At 40.1% G+C, this 22,896-nt stretch overlaps 1 protein-coding gene across 7 annotated transcripts in view; it reads right to left on the reverse strand.

Moving 5' to 3' along the window:
• LOC132820986 (rho GTPase-activating protein 6) overlaps positions 1-22,896 on the reverse strand; it is a 535,965-nt gene that overhangs the window by 27,057 nt on the left and 486,012 nt on the right. For all 7 annotated transcript variants that reach the window (XM_060833423.1, XM_060833429.1, XM_060833424.1 and 4 more), the window contains exons 7-9: positions 17,753-17,903; positions 13,418-13,566; positions 9,821-10,000 (exon numbers count right to left, since the gene is read on the reverse strand). In XM_060833423.1, coding sequence (XP_060689406.1) covers positions 9,821-10,000; positions 13,418-13,566; positions 17,753-17,903 — 480 coding nt within the window. The remainder of the gene's footprint in view (positions 1-9,820; positions 10,001-13,417; positions 13,567-17,752; positions 17,904-22,896) is intronic.

The raw sequence follows: 22,896 nt of genomic DNA on the forward strand, positions 1-22,896 counted from the left end.
ATTCCAATGGCTTCCTGTGCTTGATCACGGAGTGAAAACTACCTTAGTTGGATAATTTTCTCACTCTGAGACGAACCTTTGAACTTTTCACCAATTCTTTAATACCCCTTAACAAAAGTTTTAAAAAAGTAATTGCTGCTATCAGTGCACAAGGCAATGACCTAGCCTAAAAAAATGTTTGCTTTGCATTGTCCTTTAGCCTGACTTCAACTTTGGTGTTTAATTTTGTTATTTGGTCTTCATTTCTCAAAAACAAAATGTGCTCCATTAGCGTTTCCTCAATGTTAGATGCACACTTACTAATCCCTACTTAATTAAGTTGGCCCAGTTTAACTTATTTTCTGAAGCCAATCGCTTTCCATTAGGAAGACATTTTGTTCTTTCCTACTACCACGAATGTTTAAGTAATTAAGTGCATTATCATATTCTTCCTAAACATTAATGACCTAGCACTGGAGTTTTTTTTTGGAATATGTAACCAATGAGCTTCACACTGTTTTGCGTGTATGAAACCGTGCGTTCACGTACTGTTCTTCTGAGAAACATACAAGATCAGATATCAATGATGAAAGTAAACTGTGAATCTCCAACTTTCATTTCTACTGAGCGCACAAGAATTGTATTTCAATGTTATCTCGATCTCTGTGTTTGGGATCATCAATTTACTGTTTCCACATCTTTTGCAATATACTTGACAGGATTTCTCAACTTGCATGCTGCTAAGAAAAGACAGATTTTGTTGAAACGTTTTGACTTACACTCATCAGGACAATTTGCAAGAAATGAAAAGGAAAACAACATTTGTATGAGAGGACAAGTGCTGATTGGTTGACAACGGGACTCTGATTGGTGGATGGACAAACAGCATTCTCTTCTCATTGGATAAATGCTATTTTCGCTTTAATATTTCATGCGAATTGTCTTGATGACTGTAAAACAAAATGCTTCAACAATATATGTCTTTTCTTAGCATTATTCAAGTTTTGTACTAAGAGATTCTTATTTCAATGAAAATGAACATGGATGACAAGGACTGGAAAACTCAACAAACAGAAAATAAAACTGATAAGACATCAAATGACAGAGCTCTGGAAGCAGAGATCCCTTCATAGAATCCCTATGGAGTGGAAAAATGCCAATTAAGCTCAACAAATCCACATCAACCCTCCAAAGACCATCCAACCTTACCCCTGCAAACCAACACCTCCATGCACCTAACTTATACACCCCTGGACACTATAGGCAACTTATCATGGCCAAGCCATGTGTCCTGCATTTTGGACTATGGGAGAAAACTGGAGCACCTGCAGGAAACCCAGACAGGTATGGGGAGAATGTGCAAATTCCACACAGACAGTCGCCTAAGAGTAGGATTGAACCCAGGTCCCTGGTGCTGTGAGGCAGCTATATGTTAACCACTGAGCCACTGTGTTGTCTCGATCCTTGATAAGAATCAGATAGGAAAGCGCTCTATTGGACATATAGCCTACACAAAATGACTGTTTTGGAAATAACCTGTACATGAAGGACATTTCATCCAAGTATCTTGAAGTTACTGTTTTTGTTGTGCAACTTGGCCTCATATATCTAATGGATCCTAAAAAAAAATTTAAAACTGAAAGTGGAAAATCTCCTTACAGTTAGGACATCTTCAACTAAACATAGAGAAGAATGGAAATCATAATTGGAATACCCTTTAACTGAAGAACAACCAAGCTCATATTTTCTCTACTGGCGAAACAATATTTCGACTGAAACAACAATCATTTTAAATTATACTTTCAGCCAGGCAAAATCTCCCAAGGGTTTTCATAGGAACTTTAGCAAAGAGCCACATAGTGGCCTGAGATAGACCAAAAAGTTGCCAAAACCATCCTGTTAGACGAGCTCACAACTGAAATATATTCCACTCAGCTCTGGTCATCACACACAAGGAATGCACAGAAACCACTGAGAAGGTGCAGAGGTAAACAATTCAATGATTGTAAGATCTTAATGACAAGGTAAGGTTGGGACAATTTTGCTTGGAGTAAAGGGTACTCCCTGAAGACTTGATGGGGGTCTCCAGGATGATGATAGCTTTTTGAGAAATTAGACAAGGAAAAGCTGGCCCACTTAGCTGGGGACACAAAGAGTAGGGAACACAGGACAGCATGATATCACAGTGATTAGCACTTTTGCTTCACAGTGCCAAGGATCAGATTTGGATTCCAGCCTTGGGTATCTGTGTGGAGTTTGTACATTTTCCCAGTGTTTGCGTGGGTTTCTGCCCGGTGTTCTGGTTTCCCCCTACAGTCCAAAAATGTTCATGCAGGTGGACTGGCCATTGCTAAATTATCCATAGCATTCAGGAATATATCATGGTGAATGCAAGGTTACAGGCATAGGGTGAGATGCTGTTTGGAGGGTCGGCGCAGAGTCGTTCTGCACTAGAAGGATTCTATGATTTATGGTTTAGACAGGAGAAGCAGAGGGAAATTGGAGGAAGAATGCGTCAAAACATACTGAGTGAAGTAAACTTACACAGGTCTTTGGGTAATAGAGGGGAGTTATGGAACTAGCTGCAGTGCTCTATTATTGACACAAACTCGATGGGTTGAACGGACTCTTTGTGCCATGGAAATGGCTATAAATTGAATTTGTGGGACAACTCTGGTGCAGCATATGTTGAGTGCCCTGAATGAAAACAGACAATTTATAACTAGATAATGGAATGCAGAGTTGGTGGGGGAGAGAGTTGGAACTCGTCCGAATGATGGCTTATTGCATTACCTTGAAGGATAGTTGCTTGCGTTGCTTCAGTGTATACAAAATGGACTCTGTGAATGCAAAACCTAACTTTTGAAAACAAAGCGTCAGAGATATATACTGCATCCTAACGTGCATGTGCAAATGACCCAAAACTGTTTCAGACAGACATTCTCCCTCCATGCACACAGATGACCCATGACTGAGTCTACAGTGACTCCTCTGACTATCAATTTGGCTGCTGATGCACATGCAATCAAGGCTGGAGCTGGCCATCTCTGACATTAGGATTTATCTGCACTTTCAATGTTAACATCACCACATCTTGTGCACAATGATATCAGTGCCTGCACGTGCACTGACTGCCCCACCATTGTCACAGCTCCTAGTTTTTTGAAATATATAAAATGCTATATTTTCATCTGTCCAGTTGCTATAGTTTCCTTATAAGAATGCAATATACAAAACATCATGTAAATAGTGTAATGGTACGACCTTGGATGTGCATTACATGTAATATAGTAATGCTGCAGTTTTTAATTATAAAATAACATGATTCAGCTGGTGTCCCAGGATATTGCTGCTACCCCTGGTCTTATACAAATTATCTTGCCAAAGCCCCTCAGTTAAAGGACGTTGCCTGTTTAGGGCCTCCAGTCCAAGACTGTTTAACCACAAGGCAGCTGGCACACAGGAATTTCTGGTTTGTTGACTGCATGACAACATTTTGAAAAAATGAACCAGATAAGTTCCTGATTTTTCAGGAAGTAGAGGATTACAGACTTGGGGCTAAATCGGGACAGAAAGAAAGAAAAAAATCTTATCTGAGCACTTCCTGTACATAGATCGAAGACTTGGCAGGCAAAATAGCGTGAGCTAAAGGTTTCAGACTCAAGAGAAAAGGGCCCTGAATTTCAGCATGATTTCTGCTGGAAACAGTTTGTTCTGGGGTGAAACAATATCATACAGCGTAGAAGATTGGAGCATTTTAAAGACAAGTGACACGTGCCAATATCTGTTTCATGGTCAAGAGAACATAATTTTCTTTGCTCTTTTGGTAATCCCTCTACTGAACCATAACCATAATCACGTGTCGATCTCTGGTCAGAAAGGAGGGTTTCCACCTACACTACTCACTTTTGGGGGAGGTTCATCGCCTTGTGTCCAGAGTCCCAGGCATACAAGCACACATGGCCACATTACTCCAACATCAATCACCTGACCAACTGTTCAGTTGAAACCACAGGTCTGCCCGACCTCGACAGAAATAAATTTGTAAAACAGAAAAATAACTGCTGCTTTGTCTGTGGTCTCCCCCACTGCCCCCATCTCCACTGAGGTGAATTTTATTCCTTGCCTTTTATAAACGACACTGGCACCATATCTGTTCTTTATCAGTTGCATTTGTCTGTACTAATTCTTGGGAGAGTTTACCTTTGGCCTATGCTGAGTTTGCATGAAAACATGGAAACAGTTTCACTTTAACAAAACCAGCAGTGTGCGTGTTAGGTACAATCTGCTGACTACGTCCCTCATGGAAATGCCAGATCACAAACTTCACATAAAACAATTGGTGGGAGGCAGGCCATTAATCGTGGGTGACATTAATCTTCATGGAGATTGGAAAATCAAACTGGAAGGGCAGGCATGAGGAGTATATTCCGGACTGTCACTAGATCCAACCAGTGATCAGGCTATTTTGGATGTGATGATGTGTACCAAGGTAATAAATAATGAGCAATAGTAAAAATGTCACAGTCAAACTTAACATTCAGTTTGCAAGTAAGAAAGTTGGGTCAGATATAACTGTACTGAACTTAAGAAATGGCAATTTTAAAGAAGGGTAGAGTTGGCAGAAAACGGCAAGTGCTTAAGAACATAATTCATGACTGAGTGAAGATAGATCCCAGTGAGGAAGAAGAATTCCACATGGGGATAAAGCAATCATGAATAACTAGGGAAGTTAAGGATAGTACCAAATTAAAAGAAAAATACACAATGTGCCAAAGACTAGAGAGAAACCAAGGGGATTGTTGAATTGTATAACTTTTCCCAGAGAGCTGCCAGAGGAAGTGGTGTAGGCTGGCACAACTACAGCAGCTAAAAGGCATCTGGGTGGGCATATGAATAGGAAGGGTTTAGAGTGATATGTGCCAAGTGTTGGCAAATGGGATTAGATTAGGTTAGGATATCTGGTCAGCATGGACAAGTTGGACCAACGGGTCTGTTTCTGTGCTATGACTTCATGGCCAAAAAAAGGAAGAAAATAAACTAATGCCAACTAGTAAGTATAATAAAATTAGACGTCAAGAGAATTGTTAAGTATATTTTAAAAAGGACAAAGTGAACATGGACCCTCAAGACAACAAAGGTGGGGAAATAATAATGAGAATCAGGAAGTGACAATGGAATTGAATAAATAATTTGCACCAGTCTTCATAGTAGAAGGACACTGATAAGATTCAAGAAAGAGAAAAGGGTCCGAAGAGGTTAGGAGCTTGGTTGGGGTGAGAATGTGGTCTGCAGGAGGATGAGCATATTAGACCATAGGATATAAGCACAGAATTAGACCATCTGGCACATCGAGTATGTTCCAATATTCAATCATGGCTGAATTGTTTCTCAACCCTATTCTCCTGCCTTCTCCCCATAAACCTTGATCACCTTGCTAATCAAGAAACTATCTAACCCTGTCTTAACTACACTCAATGACTTGTCCTCCACAACCTTTTGTGGCAATGATTTCCACATATTCATCACCTCTGGCTGAAGAAATTCCTCCTCTTCTCAGTTTTAAAGGGCTGTCCATTCACACTGAAGCTTTGCCCTCGGGCCATAGTCTCTCCTACGAGTGGAAACACCTTCTCTATATCCACTCTATCGGTGCCTCTCAGTTTCCAGTATGTTTTGATGAGGTCCACTCTTATCTTTGTAACACCATCAAGTACAACCCCAGAGTTTTCAATTGCTCCTCACACAACAAGCCCTTCATCCCTGGTATCTTTTTTTGTAAACTTCCTCTGGACCCTGACACTGACACAGGAAGCTATTCAAGTGGAGGGAACAAAAAGGGATGCAGTGACATTAGGGGATAGTAGACTGAGGGAAATTTGCACTATGCTCTGCAGCAAAAAGTGACAGTCCAGACAGCTGGGTTACCAGTGTTTAGGATATTTGCTTCAGTCTGGAGAGGAAAATCTTTGCAATGAGAGGGGTAGGATCAATTTATAATGGTCCATTAGGCAACAAGGAATTAGGCAAATGGTTGAGCATAGTCAATGTAATACACCGAATTGAAAGGCAGAACCTCAAACTACATCGTCTCCAATACTATTCCACTGTACAAAGCTGTGAGGTCTGTATGCAGCAGCAGTTTTCAGAACTGAAAGTCAACTCCAATGAAGCATTCCACTCTGGATTATTATCTTAGCCACGAGGAAATTCACACAGAGCAAATCAGGTAAATCAGATTCTAGGTCATTTTTTTGCTTTGCAGAATGTAGTGAATTGTGTGCCACAGGGATAATGCACCAAGGCTCAAATTTCAATAATTTATCCAAAATTATTGGAATGGAGAAACTAACTGTTTGGTTGTTACACTTGCTGTTGCCACAAAGATAGACAGAACACGTGATGAACGTATTAAGGGCCAGAAAAGGACGTAGGAAGGTTAAATGGGTAAAGCTCAGGCAAAATGAAATATAAATGTAGGATAAAAAGTGAAATGAACAATTTTGGCAAGAATTTAAAAACTGAATAATAAATAAACTGAGAGACTGCACACTCTGAAATGTAGAGGCACCCTCTTTCATGAATCACAAGAGGCTGGTATATGCAGGTACAGCAAGTGATTAGCATTCCTGGTAGAGTGTCTTCACTTATTGCAAGTGAATGGAGAATGGAATACAAGATTAGGAAGGTTATGTTTCAGGTCTGCTGTGCCTTGCTGAGACCACATCTAGGTTAGTGGGTTGGTCTCCCAAGTTCAGGAAAATTGTAAGTGCATGGGATGCAATTCAAGAGAAGATTTAAGGCTGGACTAGTACAGCATTTGGAAATACTTAGCTGTGTTGAGGAATGACACGTTAGCCTTCTGTGGGGACTCAACAGGACAAAATGTGGAAAGGATGTCCAGATCAGTTAAGGAATAATCAAACCAGCCACACCCTTTGTGAATGATGGTGCAGGCTCAGAAGCACTGAATGACCTAATTATGCTACAAACTCATATTTTTGTAAAATTTCAAAGGCTGGGCTGGGCAACCTTTATTCTGCATTTAACCCAATGCTGTTACTCAACTGGACAATATTTTAAATTGGTGCAAACATTGTGAAAAGATCAGTATGAACTAGTTATTGTCATATGGTAACTAGAGTTGGGTCACTCTCACCTATTTAAAAAAACTCTCGTCCTTTAGCTAACTTATTTAAATTCTCATTTTCTGTCCTTTTTGAATGATTTTGGTATGACAGACTATAATAATTTATGTACAGACTCCTCATTTACTACAAGGATTACAGATTTCAGTGATACCTGATCTAGGCTGACATTTAGTTTGAGTGATTTCTGCATTGTCAGAGGTGTCATATTAGGATGAGAAATATCTTCAGCACTTTTCGAAGAGAGCTGAGGTCTTCCCTCTGATACCCTGGCCAATATTCATCTAGAAAGCCTAACAAAAAGCTGATCATTCCTACATGGTTGACTGCGAGATCTTAGTGTCTGCAAACTGACTGCTCCTTTGGTTGTAAAAACATGGAGATATCCTGTCTTTGTTTAAAAAGAAAGCCATATAAATGCAAGTTTATTGTTTTCCTTATCAGTACGATTCTGCAATTTTTGCCCACAACAGCCCGTGAATGCTGGGATAACGTGAGCTTTCATTTTGATTAGGTAGGTGTATCAAGGGTCACGAAGCAAAGTGAGTCAATGAGCTCTACAACAACCATGACGGGCTGAATGATCAGGCGAGGAAGCCTCGAAGACTGACAAAATCAGGGACAAGGATGAATCGATTTACTTTACATGTTACGACAAAAACACAGCTTAAACCATGAGCTGGTCACAAGAATAATTGACTTGTTGAGAGACTGGACTCAGATTGCAGCACTTGACATTGTTTCGAGTTTCCACCCATGCAACCTTTTGCACATACAGCTTTTCTCAAGCAGGACCATGCTGCATGACCATGCAATGGCCAGTCATGCATTGCAGTCGGCCCTAATGGAGGTTGTATGTTCTCAGTGGGTGAAAATGGCTGGCAAGCGCTCTCCTCTGCACTCTGCTATGCTAGCTTTCCTCTAAAACAAGACAGATGTTTCTTTGCAAGGGCTTAATACAAATGTCAAAACAATATGAACTGTGGCCCCCTCAGAGCTGAGGAGCTTGGAAACAAAACAGAATTGTGACTGGCCGCTCCAGAGTCAGCAGAGATTCATTACAAAGGAATTCATGGGCTGTGTTCCCACAGAACTTTCACCACAGGAGGAAGAAACTGCGAGTATGGAGTGTGTATTAGATAAAACAAATATTAACACAAAAGAATCCCTTTAACTGTCTGGTCTTAATGTAGATGGGTACCACCTGTTTTAAAACTGCATGAGTTGTTATCAACATTCAGTATATTTAGAAACTCATGGTATTTTAATCTGAATTCATGATTGCCTCTGCACTGGGCAGGAACAGTTTCTTCTGTGCTTTACAAATAGGAGATGCAGGACTAGAAGCTGTGGCCTGCCGCAAGTAATATCAAGGGGAAACACTCTGAGTCATGGAAGTGACTCAAACGGCCCTGATTTGAACCTATCCAGATTGGTGGAATGGGACCGTGGCACTTGTGTAAGTCATAGGGAAAAGGATTAAGGGAGGGGTAAAACAGCAGGCAGGTGAAGTCTAAAAAAACTTTCCGTGTACATAACCCAAAGATGTAAAAGCGTTTACTTCCTGGGGCCTCTTTTGGCCCCAGCTCATCTTTCTGCTAGGTTGGTTGGAAGGAAATCTATAGCTGCTTCCCTGAGAAGGCCTCTGGTTAAAATTGCATTCGGGGCCCTGATGATGTCATGAAAGCCCCATCTGTGTAATCAAAAAAAAAGGACTCTGCTGATGTCTGGTGTGTGTCATTGCAGACTGTTCAGAACATCAGTATAAACTCATTGTTCGGGAATAGAATGGGAGCTTGATGCACAATTTCAATTGGTGATTTTCATCTGTCCAAGTTAATTTCCATCATATAGTTTCAATTCTTGCTGCAGATTTATTCCAAAAGGGTTGGATAGATGGTCGTTCCCTCCTTCTGCCACTCATTGTATTCCAATGAGTGCCTTGTTAGTTGAGAACCACTCCAGTTTCCCATGTGCCAGATCACTGCCCCCATCAGTGAAGTCTGCACTTCTTCCTTCCCGTTGTCGGACAACTAATGGTTATAGTCCAAGGAAATAGAACTGCACCATCTGCATTCTAGTTACAACTGGAAATTGATGCTCGGATGAAAGGCACTGCAATACGCCGACGTTGTTGATGATGTTGAGAAGCAGAAAACGTAAGCAATGTGTCCCTTACTTGAGCAAATAAATAACAATGAACTAAATATTCTCCAAGCTTACTTGGTGCAACTTTTTTTAAAGAGTGGTAAAGATACAAAGACAGAGGTCTGAGGAAACACTGTGCAACTTTGCACATTGCTTCAACTTCAACCCTTTTCAGAATGAATTTTTAGTCACTATCAATCTTAAACTTGTCACATTCTCTTCATGGGTGCTACCTGACCTGTTGTGTATTTTTAAAATGTTATGTTTTTAATTAAAATTCCTTACCAGCAATTTGAGTAGCTAGGAACTGAAGCGCTTCCAGTGGCCACAGTGGAGAATATTACACTTCAATTTCAGCGGTCATAACCTTCTCTGAGTAATAATAATGGTGTTCAAGGTCAGGACAAATTGTGAAATTTGCGACCCATGGATATCATAATAGTTTGCAAATTGATTGAGTTTGATGGCAGTGTGGAGCACTGCAATGACTACATGTGAAACACAAAACAGAACCAGTGTTTGATAAAACAGAGATTTCTACTCACCATGAATAGCATCTCATAGTTTTCAATAATCTTTTGAACAACGGTGATGATGGCAGCACTCTCCTCAGCCCGAGCTGAACTTTGAACACTGAATTCCTTGTCTGAACTCTTCTGTTTGTGGAGGAGGTTGGGGCCAAAGATTGTGGCAAGGTTAAGTGAAGTCATTTTGTTTCCAGTCACCTAAAATGTAAGAAAGCAGGATAGAAGTAGGAAATGCTGCTTAGTTAGCATAGCTAATTGATTCATGCAGAATAATTAGGAGGGAGATAATGGTGCAGTGGCACTGTCATTGGTCCAATAATGCAGAACTCCTGGTTAAAGCTCTGGGAACACAGGTTTAAATCTCACCATGGCAAATAATGAAATCTGAATTCATAAGAAAATCTGGAATTAAAGGCTATTGACCATGTAGCCACTGGCAATGGATGTGAAAACTCCTTCTACTTCACTAATGTCGTTGGACGAAGAAAATCTATCTACATCTGATTCCAGCCTCACGTGGTTCACTTTTAACTTACCCCTGAAATGGCCTAGCAAGCCATTTGGTTCGATAGCAGTCATGCATGGATGACAAACAGTGCATTTGACAGCAAGTCCTAGACTGCATTAAAAGGAGAGAAACCTAGCTGCCTGACAGAACGGAACTGACCTTTAAAAAAGTGTGAAATTTCACACCTGCACCCTCAGAATTCACACCTGGTTCCGTGAACTCCATAGTTGTAGGGAACTCATCAACATTTGAACGTTAGGGTCTAATGACCACATTCTGAGCCCTTTATGATTTTAGCTAACAATCACAGCAGTAGTCCCACTCCCTCAGGGTGCCACAGCAGATGTGGGCAGGGGGGGGGGGAAGAGTTGTAGAGAGGAGGGATGTCAATTTTGGAGTCAAGAGTACTTCTCCAAGTCTGACAGGAATCCTTGGGCACCCCCTGTTCCCAGTTACTCTCCCTGCTGGTCACAATCACCTGCTTCTCTCAAAATGCACGTCACTGCTCACAGGTTCAGATGGGACCCCATCCTGTGCCACGATAATGAGATTCTTGAGTGATCAGAGTGTGTCAAGGAGTCATCCTCATCCCCCTCCCTCTGTCCTAACCAGTGTTAAAAATGGGGGCTTCCATTTTTATGAGATCCAAGCCCAAACATAATTAACTAGCCAACGACAGGTTATCACATCTACCAGATGCTAATTAGAATTGGAAGAGAGACAACACAAACATTCATCAGTGTGCGTGAGGGAATACCATGCAATTGGCAAAGCTGTTATTACAACATTGCATTATTAAAGCAAACTGGTGCAGTCACGCTTATTTATGGAAAGCACAACAGAAACAAAAGATCACATGAATTCTAGAGGGATCAGTACAGCCTGTTGTAACATTACTTGCAGCCTAAACAAGGGAGAAAACAGTGCTTAGTTACTAACACAAGAAGGTCCACCATTACAACAGTGACTAATCTATAAAAACAACTTCATTGACTGTAAAGCACTTATAGTGTGATTAGAAAATGTGTTATAGAAGCAATAGTCCTTCTTTTCTTTTAAAGGACACACTAATTACCGGGCAGAATAAATCTTCAGATGATTATTGTACTGCAGATTGGGCTAATACTTCAGATAGTTGTACAACTTGAATTGGTGACAGGTTGCACTATTTTAGAAAGTAAGATTGGTATTCCCTGCACTCGTAGATGCTAATCCTAAACTACCAGTTCTTTTTAGATTAGATTACTTACAGTGTGGAAACAGGCCCTTCGGCCCAACAAGTCCACACTGACCCGCCGAAGCGCAACCCACCCATACCCCTACATTTACCCATCTACCTAACACTACGGGCAATTTAGCATGGCCAATTCACCTGACCCACACATCTTTGGACTGTGGGAGGAAACCGGAGCACCCGGAGGAAACCCACGCAGACACGGGGAGAACGTGCAAACTCCACACAGTCAGTCACCTGAGTCGGGAATTGAACCCGGGTCTCTGGCGCTGTGAGGCAGCAGTGCTAACCACTGTGCCACCGTGCCACCCACTCACAGGCAAAGCCCCAGGCTCAGCACACTCTTGGACTCTTCCTGAGCCAGAAGAATGTCATCAGTTGTTGGTCACTTTCTAGCTAACAGGAGACTCCTTTAACTAACTACTAACATTGATGGAAATGACAATGAGAGATATTAAATAAGAGGCTAATTCCTTATCACCTACTTATCCTATTGCACAAAGTCAAAATCTACCCTCAGTCAGAGAATTAAAAATATTTATTTTCTGATGCAAAGTGTTATAATACATCCAGTGCCAGGACTAGTCACCTCATTGTGACCTCATAATACCACTACAGCCTTTCCTGCATTTATTTCCAAAATATAAGTTAATTTCTTAAGGAAAGTGGTTTCTGTTGTCCAGTTTCTGTTTAATACTGCAGTTATGTAATGTTCCTTCTACTGGTCTATCTGACATATAGCAGGAATATGCCGACATCAGTGTACAAAATTCAAACAACCGTTAAAAAAACTTCCATTTATATATCAATCTCTGGCTGTTCCAAAGTTCTTTACAGTCAATGACGTATTCTTCAAGTGTAAATGTCACTGTGATGTGGGGATAAACAGTCGCTAATTTACTCACAGCAGTCACACAAACAGCAATTGCCCGATCATCTACTTTACTAATGTTCTCTGAGAAATAAATATTGTTCAGTATTTGAAGGAGGTTTTCCCTGATCTTGTTTGAAATAATGCCACGGAATATTTTATGTCTGCCTGAAGGAGAGAAAGGGGCCACGTCTTACTAACTCATCCAACAGATGCACCTTCAACTGTGCAGCACTTCCTCTGTACTGCTTTGAATTGTCAGCTTCAATTGCATGTTCAAGTCTCTGCAGAGGGACTTGATCTACTGACCTTGTGATTTACAAGTTGACGGTATTATCTATTGCCAAAGCAGCCAAATATCCTGATTAACAATTGGAACAAATCAAGTTGGAGATCCTGTGCTCAATCACAAAAACAACTCATTCTTCCCCTTGAAAGAAAACTTTTGAAAAATATATGCATATATGCTGGTTCCATGTAACATTATATACCTCTCCAGGGTTAGCAAGTTTAAACTTCAAATTATTTTGAAGCAACTTGGGATTACTGCCAAACCCTGGCAAGGGATGTTACTAAGATAATAATGGCAATAAATCTGAACCATTTCTTGCTGCCAACCTAATGGAATTAAAAGAGTCTACTGTCATTGCTAACTACAACAATGGTATTGTTAACTATGAAATAAATTAAACATTTATAAGTTTAACTTTGACATTTCCAGAAATTTGGATCAAGTTAAATTTAAAGTTTTAAAAAATCTCATCCATCAATTTAACTGGACAGGAGCCAGGAGGAAATATATAAACTGCTCAGTTCCAGGCACTATTAAAGGAAGAGGATGGATGGGAGAGGGTAAAAAAGGGAAGATTATAGGAGGCTGCAATGCAACTTTGTTATGTGAATATCTTGTTTTACGTATAAGATGTAAAGAATATAGTATATGGATTTAATACAACACAGTCAATGGAATTCTGAAGTTTCTAAAGTTCAAAGTTCCCCTACCTCCTGTCCATCTTTATCCAGGGTGTCCTCAGCATGATTTGTTACCATGGCAAGAAACTCCATGAGTCTGTGAAGCGTGTCACAATTACATGGGGGCAGGAGATAAATGAGAAGCTGCAACGCACTGAGCTGTTCTTCCTGTTCGAGTACTAAGATAAAGAGAACAACTCCTGTGTTAAAGTCAATGTCACGGACATGCAGTACGAAATGAATGAATGTACGATGTTATAACAAAATCAGAAGCAAGATAAAAAAGATTCTATCCAATATCTCACCATGCACAACACTGGTTTTTCTATTGCAAACTGAAGTTAGCTATATGTATTTGACTCTCTTCAAAAGTGTGAGATGGAGAGAACCAAGTGGTCTTGCTAACTGGTGGCTTCACAAAGAGGTCAGTTGAGATTGAAAGAAGCTTAGAAACACATTTGCATAAAAATATGTTGGTGGCCTGCACTTGCAGCATGAGGGCAGAGGAGTAGGCTGATGGTGCTGACAGTCGGTGTCAAAGTGATAGCATTTACTCAAGTCATTTCTGCTTTGTTTTACTTTAGGAGAATGCAACACATTCCTTGGTTTGTTGAACTTTGAGGAAGTATTACAGTTCTGAAGGGAAAAAAGGGTCATTTTTAAACTCACTTATTTGGCACACCAAACTTGACAACAAACACACACAAAACATTAAAATGTTAAGTGATTGGATGACTTGTTTTCTTCTAAACATCTAGTCAAACAAACAAAGCATGATTTGGAAATGCCGGAGTTGGACTGGGATGTACGAAGTTAAAAATCACACAACACCAGGTTATAGTCCAACAGGTTTAATTGGAAGCACTAGCTTTCGGAGCGCCGCTCCTTCATCAGGTGGTTGTGGAGGACACAATTGTAAGACACAGAAATTATTGCAAAAGTTTACAGTATGATGTAACTGAAATTATACATTGAAAAATACCTTGATTGTTTGTTGTCTTTCATCTGTTCGAATACCATGATAGTTTCACTTCTTTCATCATATGGAAATCACAATTTTTTTTTTTAAAAGTTACATTCTCAGGTTAACTGTAACAATTGGTGTTAGCCAGATAATATGTTGAAGGTGTTAGCCCCCTGTGCCTGATCCCGGTAGGTATCCTAAATTTATAGAAAACTAGCACCACTTGGAGCCAGCCCACACCTCATCATCAAGCCCAGGAACTGATTAAGGAAGAGTTCATGAACAGGAAGAATGAAAACAGCCAGACTGAGCATCTCATGGATTTTCAATGAAGAACTGAAGGTCAAATTGCCTCTGGGGACGAGAAAGCCCTCCAGGCAAACATTACAGGAGGGGGTACGGAATAATTAAATCATCACAGCAGTCCACACTTTGCACAAGTCAAGTGTGAGCAAATATGAACGCAGTTTTAAATGCTGTGTTCTTATGATGAACCACCAGCTTAATACACCCACCAACAGTCTATCAACTGTAATTCAGATCTCACATTTACAGCCTCACTATAAGCTCATGTACTAAGCAAAACAGCAATCCTCAGATCTGTATTCACTATCACTTTTCAACCAGAATGGGTGCATCCCCCAAATATATAGTTCCAGGTTTACTGTTGCAATTCCCACTGTCCTGCAGGATAAAGGTATCAGAAACTGCAACACACAGAAAACAGGCAAAGTTGCATATTATCATCCTGCTGGGGGTAATAGTGCTAGTCATCACTGGAGCAGCCATGATTCAGATCATGGCCAGCAAATGGACTAAAACCTGGGAGGATTATTACTCACTGTCTCACATCCCACTTCTTCCTCATCCCACACTCTTCCTTCTTACATACTTAAGATAGTATAATCATGCATTTCCTGTTTGACCATATCCCTTACTCCAAACGTACACTACCATTATGCCTGGATCCTCTCAGATCCCCAAGGACTGCTCTCTGGTCAAACACTGATGAAATGTGAAGTGCAAGCATTTTTGAAGAAGAAAATGCTGCCACTCAACCTTGTATTTTCAACCTCAGTTACGGATATGAAGGCTGGCTTGGTTTTAGAGAGAAGCACAGAAGGTAGACTCTGCATGGTGAGGACTGGCAATTACCAGCCAGCACTAAGGGAAAGGATGGCATAGGTATCAACTTTCCCAGTGTAGGGTTGCACACTGTTCTGTTGCAGAGGACTCAGAGCAGGACTTTGTATCTACAGACCTGCAGAAAAAAATGCTGATCAGCGCACCCGCACGCACTCGCGCGTGCGCACACACACCGCCAATGTGTGGTGCACTGGGATATCTGCCAAAGGTCTGTTACCATGGTTGAACAGCATGGAGAAATCTGGCTCCACGTTGGCAAAGGGTTGCACAATGGTTTTTTTACATTTAAAAAAAATATCTCCGAAGAGACTGAGAATGCTTAAAATGAAATTCAAACTTCGAGTTAAAAGTTGAAAAGGATGGCAAAATTTCATATCTTAATCTCTTTCCTATTACGAATGACTAAAAAGACTCTGAACTAAATAATTATTGTGGAAGGCATGCTTTAAACTACAGAAAAGGTACATACCCCATTTATTGCTCATCTCACATCACAGCCTGCACAGAGTTACAGTACCTGCAGCAAACCATCCACATTTGGTCCGAGTTTACAGCAAGTTCACATTTTCCCATTTACTTATTAGTAACATTGATCACCTGCAGTTCCTTCCTTAGTTTTCATAGAGTTTTCTAAATCTATCACTAGAATAAAGCTATTCACAATGACTTCTCCCCATTGGCCAATCCAGAAAGGATTTCCTGAAATCTTCAAAAGGCAATGGGATGCAGAGACAATTCAGCCTCTCGCTCTTGATATTCATTGAAAGTCTGTAACCCAATCTCAAAAATTGCTTCTTCACTCTTGTATCCCTTGATAACATGAAATACATTAGTCTGTCATCCAGTTAGAAAAGCTGGTTAGTTAAGCTTGACCCCAACATTCTTTCATCTTGAAGTAAGTGGACAATTTATAAACACAATTATTCACAAGTGTTCAACACCTTTCTTGGACTTGGAAGACCCTGAACATACCCATTATGAATCCAGAGACCAATGGTGAACATTTTACACCATTAATCCAGTAACACAATCTGGAGGTCCCTTTGATCTTTTACTGTCCAAAGTCTGTTGCCAAATTCAGAAGAGCTCACAGGTGGAGAGGAACCTTACAAACTCTCTCCCTTCAACTGGAGTTTGCCTATTGCAACCCCATTTCTCTGATTCTTTCCTTGTATATGTGTTTTGATCTATTATGTGTAATCTCACACACAAAATAATAAAAGATTTCAGTTCAATGGAGTGATTCTGATCGCATAATCTGTAGCCTGAAGTGGTCTGTGCTTTTCATTCTGTTTTTGTTTCAGATCAAATTTACTCAACATGGATACATTTTGCAGTTTTTACAATCAAGGAAGGACAACAAATATGGTAATAGAGTAAATTCTGCACATTTTGATTTGTAGTCTGACAGTCCATATCAGTGCTCCATCAATGACCATTATATTTGTATCACCTAATATGGTAATTAGTCTATACAGCAAGGGTCTTAAATGCTCCCACAACCTATATGAGTAGCAACAGATATGGTAGGGACCTTCACATCCACAAGTTATAAATGTGTCCCACTGGATGCCAAGCCATATTCAAAGCAGGAAATTTGGTCTCCACTTGTGCAGCCATCACCCTGCTGCTCCACAATGCTCTCCTTCCCCAAAACACTACTCACACAATCTTCTTTTATTGGCATTGGGAATGTTGAGTGACCAGGTCTATATTCCTAGAATTTCAAAGAATGCGAGACAACCTCACTGAACCGTCTAAGTTCTTGCACATTCGACAGGGTAAATGTTGACAGACAGTTTCCCGTGGTCGGAGAGTCTGGAAGTAGTGTTGGCCATTTACACCTGAGATGTTGGAAATCCTATCCCAGAGTTCTGGAGCACTCAAACAATGGGTTTTGTCCTAGCAAAGTTTAGTAGATTTTTGTACATAAAGGAAGTCAAGTGGTGTGTAGGTAGTGCAGGAAAATGGAGTTGATGTTGAAGATCAGTCACAATTTTATCGAATGGCAGAACTGGTTCAAGGGGCCACTTGGTCTACTCTTGTTCTTAAGTTCTTCTGTTCACATATCTGCAATGGGATTCAAGCTTTGTACCTCTGACTCGGGGCAGGAATAACAGCACAAAAGACAAAACTATATGCGATGGGATAATGATAGCAATGATCATCTCAGGGTACAAGTAAAATAACATATACACTACATTGTAAAGACTTATGGGTAAAGTAAACGTAAGTAAGGAATAGCATCCTCTTACAAAGTGTACTGATGAATGGAGTGTAGAGCTCTCTAGTGAGCAGAGGATCTGGTATATCTCTCAAAAATTCCTTCAGCAAGGCACCAACATCATGAACACTGTGCTCTTCATCAAGAACAACATCTGCACCCCGATCAAATTCCTCTCGTAGCTATAAGACAAAGAAAGAACAAGATAGATTCAGATACAAATGCAAAGTTTGCATTTCATAAACAACGTCTAAAGTAAGTGTTATGGTGGTTTTACAGGACCATACAATGTAACAAGGTTGTTGTGATATCCTTCCAAAAACAACTCACTTATAAAGGACCTTAGGCATCATAAATGTCACGAGGCATTTCACAGGATCATAATTGAACAAAAATATGTTGAATCAAAAAATAAGTCATTATGATAGGTACCCAAAAGCTTGGCTGAAAAATAGCTTTTAAAAAGGTTTTTCTTAAAGAGGTGAATGTATATGTGTTATAGTCCTTACATATTCTATGTGTAATTGCACAGATTATTGTAAAAAAAAATTCACATGTATAGGCACCAATCATTTTTAAAACTAGATATGCAGTATTCAAATTGATATTGTCAGTCATGTGGAAGATTAGATTGCTTTCTTGTTGTTAGTGTCTTGTGTTGTCATTCTTCAATCGCACAGAAAACAATTAATCAACAATCTAAGAGGCAAAGTGCAAGACTGCCAATTTCTCTCAACAGGAGTCTCAGCGCTCAGAATTGCATATTAAGATAATGTAGGCATGTTCCCTATAATATTCTCTCCACTAAAAGGTAATGAACTGAAAATTACAGAGATGATGCTCATTATTTTCTAATGTGTATTCCTAGTAGGAAATTGCCATTATGAGATGCGCTGCATAGATTCTGTTGCAATAAAAGTTGCCATCTTACGAATGTAAACATTTTCTAAAAAAAACAATTCCAGTAGGAAGGAATTGTACAAGAACCGTAAACTCATACACACCTTCGTTCACGTAACATCTGTTCTGCTCAGGAGAACATGATCAGGGCATGGGAAGGGATGCTTGACTGGAGGGTAATTCTAGTGATTTACATACTGGTTTCTACCGTAATTGGAAAATACATGGTAGGCACTTAACTTCTGACTTTATTTGGAATGATCTCTGTAATTCAGGGAAGAATGGCCAATAGTGATAGCTACCACTGTTCAACATTTGATGTTATTTAAAATGTAGTTCAGTTGTTCAGATGACAGCTTTTGGACCTTAATTATCCATCTCATTGACAACTTTGTAACTAAATACTACAGGAAAATACATGAATAAGTTTATACATTCACTGAAGACTGCAGAATGTTCAACAATCCATGTTCAATGCAACAACAACAACAGGAACAGCTTCTTCTCAGCTGTTATTGGACTCTTCTTTACAGAACAGTGGGTGTGTGGAATGCGTTGCCAGCGGTGGCAGTACAATCAGATACATTAGGGATATTTCAGTGATTCTTGGATAAGCACATAGATGATAGTAAAATTAAGGGTGCATCTTAGAGTAGGATAAAAGGTCAGAACAACATCAAGGGCCAAAGGGCCTGTACTGTTCTAAACCTCAACTAATGCTGATCTTGCTAATGTTGATGTCGCGTAGGGCACGCCCTGTGCAACATAACCTGGATGTCTCTGTTGAAGTCTTTTAAATCTGTACATCCTTGCTTAACATGGTCTGTCTGCACCACACATAAACAAAGCTTTTCACTGTACTTCGGTACACGTGATAAAATCAACCAGTGGCAAGTAACATTCATGCCAAATGCCAGGTGATGACCAGAGTGGCATTATCACTGAATCCCCAAATATCAGCATTTTGGGGGTTTTGATTAATCAGAAACTCAATTGGACTAGCCATAAAAACCACAGTAGCTTCAGGAACAGATCAAAGGTTAAGAATACTGTGGCGGGTAACTCTCCTCCTGACCTCCCCCAAGCCTGTCCACCATTTGATGATGTACTACTCCCCACTCACCTGGATGGGTGCAGCACCAATAATACTCAAGATATTTGACACCATCCAGGATAATGCATCCTGCTTGATCGGCACCACATCCATAAGCATCCACTCTCTCCACCATCAACACTCCTTACACACCACTGCTAGAATCTACAAGATGCGTTGTAGAAATGCACAAAGATCCTTAGACAGCACTTCCCAAATCCACAACCACTTCCGTCTAGAAGGACAAGGGTAGCAGACACGGAAACATCACTACCTGTAAGTTGTCCTCCAAGCCATTCACCATCCTGACTTGGAAATGTATTGCTGCTCCTTCACTGCTGCTGGGTCAAAATCCTGGAATTCCCTCCCGAGAGGGCATATAGGTCTATGCACAGCGTATACAATACAGTGGCTCAAGAAAGCAGCTCACCACCACCTTCTCAAGGGTAACTAGGGATGGAGGATAAATGCCGTAATTCCATCTACTTTGTGATTTTCCTATAATTCAGAGGTAACATAATCTTTTCTAAAATCAATTTTTCAAGGCCCATTCAAGAGACATGAATATAAAATCCAGGTTAAAACTACAATTCAATATTGAGGGATTCCTACATTGTCTGAGATGCAGTCTTTCAGGTGAGATGTTAAACTAAGGCCCTCTAAATTGGACATAGGTGATTCTGTAATCAATTTTAAGAGGAATAGGACATTTTTGCCCACTATCCTGATCAAAATTTACCTCATTACAGAATATCTGCTCATTGTACAATGGTGAGTGCAAATTGGCTGCAAATTTAATGAGGTACAAGGGATGTGTTGGGGGTAGAGGTGGGCGGGGGAAACGTCAGTGAGTGAATGAGAAAAGGGGAACGAGAGCAAAACAAATTGGGAAATTTGTTTACTTGGTTGGAAGGTGACTGACTGGCATGGGAAATGCTGAAACATCTTGTTCAAAAGCTGAGCAACGAACATCTGAAGAGGCTTGACCATCCCAAAAAGGTCGGGCAACAGAAATGCCCCAGGAATACAGAGGCAGTTTTCTAAAGTCTACATTTTTCATCCTCAAAGCAATTAAATAAGATTTTTTTTTCTTTGCCACTGAAACTCCAAGATGTATTTTTTTTTAAGTGTATGACTATCTGCTGCTCCTCCACTATGCTCACATGTTCAGATTTTCTTTGCTCATCTGCCACTTCAGTGCTTTACCTTCATTGTTCTCTGAAATCCACTGATCTCGGCTCCAGAGTCACCTCTTGAAGTTGTGCAGCCACAGAACATAGCAAATGTTCTTGACTAGTAAACTTCAACAGGATGTGTTAAGAAACTGAATTTATGTTTTATACTGTTTAAACTTTGTTTTGAGCAAGGACAGCCCAGAAGTGGTGATCAACCATTTGGTACAACCAACATTTCACCACCTTACTTGTGTCAACTTAATGGTTAATTGGAGAACGTTGGCCCCCAACATACTTGAAAACAGAAATCCTCAACATTTTTCTGGGTTGGCAACATCGATGGGGCCTCAGAAAGGAAGTCTTACTTAAATATCTTCTGGAATTTCCATTCCACTTGAGTCAACGGAAATGAAATCCAGGCAAGGGATGCAAGTGGCAGACAAACCTCTGCCACTCATTTTGCAGAGCTGTCAAAGCTGAATTTTACTCCACTTATTAATTCAAAGGAGGAATAAAACTTTTTAACCCATCTTAAGACATCCATTCAGAGAAATACTACTGTTCCATCATTCTGACAGACTAATAGTTCAATGCCAGTTCCAAGGGATTCCACCTTCACTATTTGAACTAAGAGCTCGTCCCACGTGTCAATCATTCTCTTGGAGATCAAACTTTCCTATGTCAGTCTTTACCATTTCCTTTACTTGTTTAAATCTCTGTCCCCTTGTCCTATTCTCCTCATTCAGTTTGAATTAATCTGATGTGCACATTGTTAATTCAGATTAAGGTTAATGCTAACATGGAATTCAAAATCAAGAGTTAAACTAAGGCTTACAGGAGATTGGCATGGTTCCCTTGAACCATAAAATTAATGCTCTGCTGGTTGGAGATTGCTCATCTGTGTGGCAGAAGTTTTTGATTTTTTTTTGTTAGACAGGGAAAGGAGCCTCTATCATTATTTCCACAAAGCTAGAGCTGGATAAGGATATAAGTGAAAATTATAAATTCAGTCTACATGTTTGGGTTTAATCAGTCGATAGGCCCTTGCCTATAAACAAAAGTAATATATTGCAAAGATAAGCAAAGATATATCAATGTTATCGTTATAGTTGATTGATATGATTAGACTGGATGCTATTAGATAGTGTTGATTCAGAGCTGGTTTCCACAGATTAACTGCTTTGTTAAAGGGGGATTTTAAAGAGTAAGATTAGTTACTTATCACATGCTTGTTGTCACTTCAGGCAAACATTCAAAGGTTGGTTTGAATTGTAGAAAGTACAACATCAGAATGGACAATTAGCATCCAGGACTGCCCAATCCTTGGAATCTCCATCATACCCAGATCTATTAAAATACCCATTTACAAATATTCATCTACATTCTATTTCAATTATATTTAAGTCTCAACCCAAGTAGTCACATGTAATAAAAATATTCCACAGTTTAATAGTCCTTAATTCAGGAACTTTTCTTCTCCTTTTCTCTAATGACAGTTCTTGGTTTCGTTCCCCAGTCACACATGTGGAAACAATCTTTCATAATTAATTTACAACAAGGGCCCCAAATTTCGATTCTTTTGTTTTTACTGACGGCATCTCTCTTTGCTACGCCCCTCCACCCACGTTGCTTCTGACTGTGTAGGAATTGTTGGTTCTCCAAGCCCACCACATTCACTTGGCCTACTTCAGTCCCAATTCTCTAGTGTACTCATTTCTTCCCTTTCCCGTCTTTCCCATTTTACCCATTGGTCCATTCCCTAGTGTCCACCTCAATTCCACTTTAAGGTTCTCCTTCACCAATGTCACATGTTTCACTCCTGAAAGAAAGACTTTCCATCTCCCCTGCCCTCACCCTCCATTCCGGACTTCTCAAGCCACTCCCAGCTAGTTGCTGCCTGTAAAATAGCTTGGAAGCTTCTTTAAGCTAAACTGTGGCATTGTGGAGTCTCACTATGATGAGAAAAATCTAGAAACCTTGACCTTCCGAGTTGCTCATGTTCAGAGG

The sequence above is a fragment of the Hemiscyllium ocellatum genome, chromosome 12 (assembly GCF_020745735.1).
Source record: "Hemiscyllium ocellatum isolate sHemOce1 chromosome 12, sHemOce1.pat.X.cur, whole genome shotgun sequence".
Lineage (NCBI taxonomy): Eukaryota > Metazoa > Chordata > Chondrichthyes > Orectolobiformes > Hemiscylliidae > Hemiscyllium > Hemiscyllium ocellatum.